Here is a 6,966-nt window from a genome sequence, read left to right on the forward strand (position 1 = left end):
GAGAAACAAAAAGGGAACAAGAAATTATAATAAAATAAAATGAAGAAAAGAAAACAAAAATAAAATTATTAATTCGAAAAGATCGCGAAAATGATTTATTCAAAACGATTAATTGGATTTTTTTGAAAAATCTTTCACCGTGTCAAAAACTTTTGGTCCACCCTGTACATGGTATGTACATAATTAATATGTGTACGTATATATTTGTATCCTTGTGTCTGGTTGGTTTTCATGTACGCATGTACACAAATATGCGCGCGCACATATCGCGTCACGTTTATTTCTCGCTTCTTTTTTAAACGTTACTTTTGCGTAACTTTACGCGATTCAATTTCTTAAATGGAATTAATGATTCCTTGTTTTTCTTCTTTTTTTTTTTTCCTTGTTTCCTTTTTTTCTTTTCCTTTTTTTTTTTTTTTTTTTTTTTTTTCGAATCGCCATCATACACTTTCGCAAGATATTTGTAACTACGTAAATATTCGTATTTATTCGAAAAATTTGTGATTTAATTATTTTGATAAAATTTCTCTATTTAATCCCTTTGATTCCTTTTAATTTCGTAAAGTTACGTGAATTTTTTAATTTCTTTTCTTTTTTTCTTTCTCTCTCTCTCTCTCTCTCTCTTTTTTTTTGTTCTTCCTCTTTTATTATTCACTTGACCATATCTCGTTTATATTTGCCGAACACACAATTTTCTAATCGTCACGTTAATTTACAATCCAATTCTTTGTTTCTTTTTCTCTTTTTTTTTTTTTGTTGTTGTTGTTGTTGTTATCTTAATTTACACCGAGGAAAATCGATTATTATTTACAACGTTCTTTTTAAAATTAACGTGATAGTGAAAAAGAGTGAAGAACGTTGTCACATGATCGTCGTTAATGCAATGAATAAAACCAATTATTTCCAATATAAATAATTTTTTTCCTAATCTCCAGATAAATATCGAACTGATCTAACTAAGATTTATTTTCATGGCACAAAAAAAAAAAAGAAAAGAAACGACTAATAAAATAATTATAAAGGTCCGTTATCTATTCTAACATCAACTTGTCTAGAAAAGTTACTAATCAACATGCTAATCATTGAAATAAATAAAGTAATATTAGAAATGTGTAAGATCACATTACGTATACTATTCTTACGTATAAGTACATAAATAAGTAAATAAGTATATATTAAATTTATGCTAATGGATCTATGAAAATATCGAATTATATTTTAAAGATTTAACGAGAACAGGTCTTTCTGTTTCATCACTATTCTGTAATTATTGATTTAAAAAATAAAAGTTTGAAGAAATAGAAATAGTAAAAGAAGAAGTAAAAGAAGCTGTATATGTGACACCTATATCACATAAATATATATATTTATGTCATTACGGATTACGAGTTCCTTTTAAATTACGTAAGTATGGATTTAAAGAGCTCGAACGAGCTACCATTCATTCGTAACTAACTTTATATTCTCTCTTTCTCTTTCTCTCTCTCTCTCTCCCTCTCTCTCTCTCTCTCTCTCTCTCTATCTATCTATCTCTCGATCTATCTTTCTCTTTATATCTCTTTTTCTATTACTTAGATATATATTAAACGTAATACATAAAGAATATTGACGAAACAAAAGTTCTTAGGTGATATTTAAAAATCAATTACACTTTTTTTTTCTTTTTTTATTTCTTAGAGATACTTTATAACTTTTTTTATGCGTCATAATTTTTACAAACTGATAGATCTTGTAGTATTTTTTTTTTTTTTATAATTTGCAAAGATTAAGCGTTAAAAAGTCTCGAGGAAAAACAATAAAGTTAATTGATTTTTATAATACACTTGAAAGAATGTTTGAATTGAGGCTGTATATGTCTTTTTTCTCTTTTCTTTTTTTTTCATTTTCTTCTTTTTTTTTCCTTTTTTTTCTTTTAACATCGATACGATCAGAAAAGTAATATCGTATTATTTATCGCGCGAGGAAGGAAAAAATCTAAACGTTTTTATATACACATATATATATATATATATATACATATATAAAATGTAGATACGATTTAGAGAAACTAAATGATTATAATCAAGTCAAACAAAATGGTTTCTATAATACCTCACGCAAGATGCTGATGGAAACAGGTCGTCCATTAAAAAAAGTCAAACCAATATGAACGGTGACGTCATTCTGACGAACTCATGACTCCCAAGCATTAACCACGATCGTTATCGTTCTGAGTACATACGTGTGTATGTATCTATGTATATATATATATATATGTATCCATGTATGTATGTATGTATGTATGTATGTATATATGCTCGATTTATCGCTTAGATCATTCAAGCAGGTACATATATAGATATGTATATACATACGTGTATACACGTTCAGTCAATTTAACTCTGCCGATTTGTCTTTTATAAGTCGAGATTTAGATACATATACAATGACCTTGTACTTGAGAGATCATGCGGAATCACAATCACAGAGAGAGAGAGAGAGAGAGAGAGACGGAAGTATCTTTTCTAAAACGATTGATCTTACAAATGATTATTTTCTATTTGCATCATTCGTTACGTTATTCCTCGAGATCATTAAACGAAACTTGTAATACAACTTAATGTTATTTATTATTTATAAAAAAAAAAAAAAAAATAATAATAATAAGAAGAAGAAGAAGAATAAGAAGAAGAAGAAATTCTTCATCGTGAAACGTGAATATTAAATTTCTATTGAAACATTTATTGGAATCGTTCGAACACATTTGATATATTCTAATTTATCCTATTATTTTATTATAATTATTTAATAAAAATGACGAAGTAAATGTATAATCATTAGAATCAATTGAAAACGAATTGATGCATTTTTTCAAAGGTTTAATCTTTTCTTTTTTTTTTCTTTTTTTTTTTTTTTTTTTTTTTTATAGATTCGAACAATCGAATCATTTTGCATCGTTCGACAATAACGAAACGTTGATCTACGATGTATATCATCATTATTTTATATCAAAATAAATATATAGTTTTTAATCTTCGATAATTCTTATCGATAATTTCAATCTCGATATCCGATATTTCGAAAATTTTACGTAAAATTCTTATCATATTTTATAAATCTTATCTTTATACGATAAATATTTTAATAACAATAGTATAAAGCTTCTCGTGCATCGCTTTAAATCTACATTTAACCTTATCATTAATTTCCTCATATCAATGGATCATTTTCTAAACAAATGTCTAACGCATTGAAAAGAAAAGAAGAAAAAAGGAAAAAAAAAAAAAAAAAAAAAAAAAAAAATAGAAATATTAGTCCCTTTAATGATTCACGTTCGATTCATTAAAATCAAAATTTTCTAATTTATACGTATGAAATAGAACCTTCGTTAATTATAGAATATATAGAACTAAACAGAACGATTTTAATTAGAAACTTCGAACTATGCTCATGCCGAGAATATTATGTTTTGATGTTATCGATACTATCGATTTCAGCCTAAAGCGTTCCGACATTTAGATATAGTATAATCATTGTACCGATCATGCCCAAATTTTACCAAAGAATGTCTAAATTCTATCAAAATAATTATTATCTCTCTCTCTCTCTCTCTCTCTCTCTCTCTCTCTCTCTCTCTCTCTCCCTTTCTCACTTATACGCGCATCTCATATTATTATTTTTTCTTTCGCATATTATTTTTTCTTTCACTTCAACCCACATTCTAATCATCCAAATGACTTTTTAATTGACCAATCAGACAACCGTTAAATTTTAATGGCGACGCACCATAACAATTTTCACTATTACGTTCAATCTATTCTTTCGGTGTGAACGACACTTAAAATTAATAATAATGATATGAATCCCATGTATATAATCCGGATGTAAGTAAATACATACATACATGCATACATACATGTATATGTGTATCTATATACATATATATATATATATATAATATATATATATATGTATATATGTAAATATGTAAATCGTCCAACCTACTCTCTTCGATATTTCAAATACTTATTTTTATCTCAACAACATATGACATCATACTTCTGATTAACACACCTAACTCATATTTTGCGGAAATTAATGGTCAGGATTTGATCAACCACATAAAGATAATTAAGAGTTCAAATTAGTTGCTTTGCTTTGCTTTGTTTTTTTTCCTTTTTTTTTTTTATTATTATTATTATTATTATTGTTATTATTACTCACCATAGTGTCCTTGCGTGTATCCGTGATAAATTCGTTGATGACATGTTCCTCGTGTATATCTCGAACGTCCGATTTGAACATGGAAACATCAGTGACGTCAGTAATATTTGTAATATTCTTTAAATCTGATTTAAACGTAGTAATATCTGTGACGTCAGTAATGTCCTGAACATCCCTAACATCTTCCACGAATGTCGAAAAGGTTGTTCTTTCGATCGATTTATCGATCATTTCTTGATCAATGGGCGATCGTGAAATTGTTTTTAAATCTTCAGGCTTTTTTAAATCAGAAGAAGAGAATAAAGATTTTTCAATGTCTGTTGGTTTCCTTTTAGTATCCTGAGGTTTTTCATAAACAAACGAACCATCCCAGGTTGAAGCACCAGGCTTCGAAGGTCGTATAGTCCTGTCTATTGATTTCTTTTCCGGACTTTTATCTCTCTTATCTGTATCCTCATATCCATTAGATTCTCCGATAAATCTTTTCTCATAAGAAATATCATCTTGAATAATTTTTGACGAATCGATAGAATCAATAATCTCATTTGTTGTACTTATAACTTTAGTTGAACTTGTTAAATCTTTCGAAATATCTTTCGATATAATTGAAGTTCTCGTGTCCATAGTCGATATATTTTTATCCTGTACGAAAGAATCATCCCAGGTCGAAGTATCTGATTTCAAAGGTCGTCGAATTGATCCATCGATTGGACTTTTTGATCCATTAAATTCCTTTAAACGTTTCGTATCATCATTAATATCCTCAATAATTTTCGATTTATTAACAATTTCATTTGTTGACGTTGTTTTTAATTCGGTTGAACTAACAAAATCTTTACTATCCTTGACGATCATCGAACTTGACGTCTTTCTATCATCCAATTTTTCGTAAACAAAGGAACCATCCCAAGTAGACGAGCCTGGTTTGCTAGGTCGATATGTTCTATCTTGAACATGCAACGATTCCTTCGATCCCTCAGCGATACGTCTTATTCCAGTGTCCGGAGTTTCAGGTCGATCTTCTAATGTAATAGTTCGTTGGCTCGAGGTCACCGGTTGTTGTCCATCTCGTTGGACAACCGTTTCAACGGAAGTAGAAGAGAAATCAAGATTGGACGTCTCGTTGTAGTAACTGTCATGAGTTTTCGTCTTACGATCCAATTTAACCAGATTGGTGTCGGTAAATGTCTCTGATGTTATTCTATCGTGAATATCGAGAGTAACGTCGTTCACGTGTTTCCTAGGTTTGTCCTCCAATGAAATATTAACATTAGTTTCTCCTCGTTTCGATAAATCATTGACCTTTTGTTGTTCAGTTCTACTAGATGATCTTTTTATGTCTTCGGGTTTTTCGAAAATAAATGTACCATCCCAACTGGATGTACCTGGCTTACCAATTAATCTTTTTGGACTCTGATGAACAATCGTTTCCATTGACGAACTATCTTTAATATCAGTGAAACTTTGTTGACTCGAGGAATGTTCGACTATGTAAGATGTCGTCGAAATGTCGGCTTCGTTTATCGAATGATCCTCGCTCACGTCATGAATCACAAATGTCTCATCAGCTGGTCTTCGCCGACGATCCAATTTTGGTGATCTCTCGTAAACGAAACTACCGTCCCAGGTCGATTCGCCAGGTTTGTAACTTCGATGATCTTTTTTAATTGATGACGATCTTCCAATACCTATATTCTCAATGTCCTCCTCGTGAATCGTTTCCGATACTGATGTTACCAATTCGATATTTTTCGCATCGCTCGAACTCGCATATTCGACCACGTATGAGCTCGATACGAATTCGGACATATTCGATAAACTTTGTTGCTCCTCCGTTATATCTTGTACGTCCATTATTACATCTCTCAATTTATCCTTTCTTCTTACAACGGTTTTATCGAGATCTTGTTTGTTATCGTATCGTACATTTTTATTTGCATCAAATTGATTTTTATCTAATAACTTTGATTGATCCGTATAAATTTGACTCTCCTTGGTACTACTGATTTTTTCTTCCGAGATAAATCTCGATGTGTCCGTTGATCCTTCGCGAACGTGTACGACGTTAGACGATTCTTTTTCATAGGTACCATCTAAACTTTTTTCTTTGTAATCACTTCTTTGCGTTGATTCGATGATATCATCCTTATTATTATTATTATTATTATTATGCCTAAAAATATTGGCGTCTGAAACATTACCTCGTCTTTTCGTTTCTTTAGGTTTCTCATAAACGAAACGACCATCCCAAGTAGATTCGCCAAGTTTTTTACGACGAACATCAGCAGTACCGATTAATAATTTCGAACTATCCTTTGACGTTTCTTGAATCATCGAGGACATCTCTCTGATCGTATTTGAACTTTGTTCGTTGGTGATTTCAATGCCTGTCCCGGCATCTCTTTCGTCAATCGTTCCACCGTCCAGCAACACGTTGCTAATCATTATATTATCATTTTTTCTCTCATTATAAGACTTTGTATTTCGTTCATTTATAAATGTACCATCCCAAACGTTAGTTCGTCCTGATTTAATCGAATTATCAAGGACGGTACTTTCACCTGATGTCTCCTTGACGTCGTCATCCGTAAATTTAACAATACGTGATGCCCGTGGTAGTTGTTGTTGTTGTTGTTGTTCGACCGGTAAAAATTTCGTTTCATTTTCGACACTTCGGCTATTAGACGACAATATTTTCCCATTGTCGTCAATCATCTCAGACGATTCTTTGATACTTTGAATGTTACTACTGATGGTATCACC

The 6,966-nt window shown here is 30.6% G+C and overlaps 1 protein-coding gene across 1 annotated transcript in view; it reads right to left on the reverse strand.

Annotated features, from left to right (window-relative positions):
* Positions 1-1,195: 1,195 nt before the first annotated feature.
* LOC124956061 (general transcriptional corepressor trfA-like) overlaps positions 1,196-6,966 on the reverse strand; it is a 6,335-nt gene continuing 564 nt past the window's right edge. The window contains exons 1-3 of the mRNA XM_047511431.1: positions 6,874-6,966; positions 4,204-6,774; positions 1,196-1,261 (exon numbers count right to left, since the gene is read on the reverse strand). The exon at positions 6,874-6,966 is cut by the window's right edge and continues 564 nt beyond it. Of these exons, the coding sequence (XP_047367387.1) occupies positions 1,196-1,261; positions 4,204-6,774; positions 6,874-6,966 (2,730 nt within the window). The remainder of the gene's footprint in view (positions 1,262-4,203; positions 6,775-6,873) is intronic.

This window comes from Vespa velutina, chromosome 20 (assembly GCF_912470025.1).
Source record: "Vespa velutina chromosome 20, iVesVel2.1, whole genome shotgun sequence".
NCBI classification, from domain to species: Eukaryota; Metazoa; Arthropoda; class Insecta; order Hymenoptera; family Vespidae; genus Vespa; species Vespa velutina.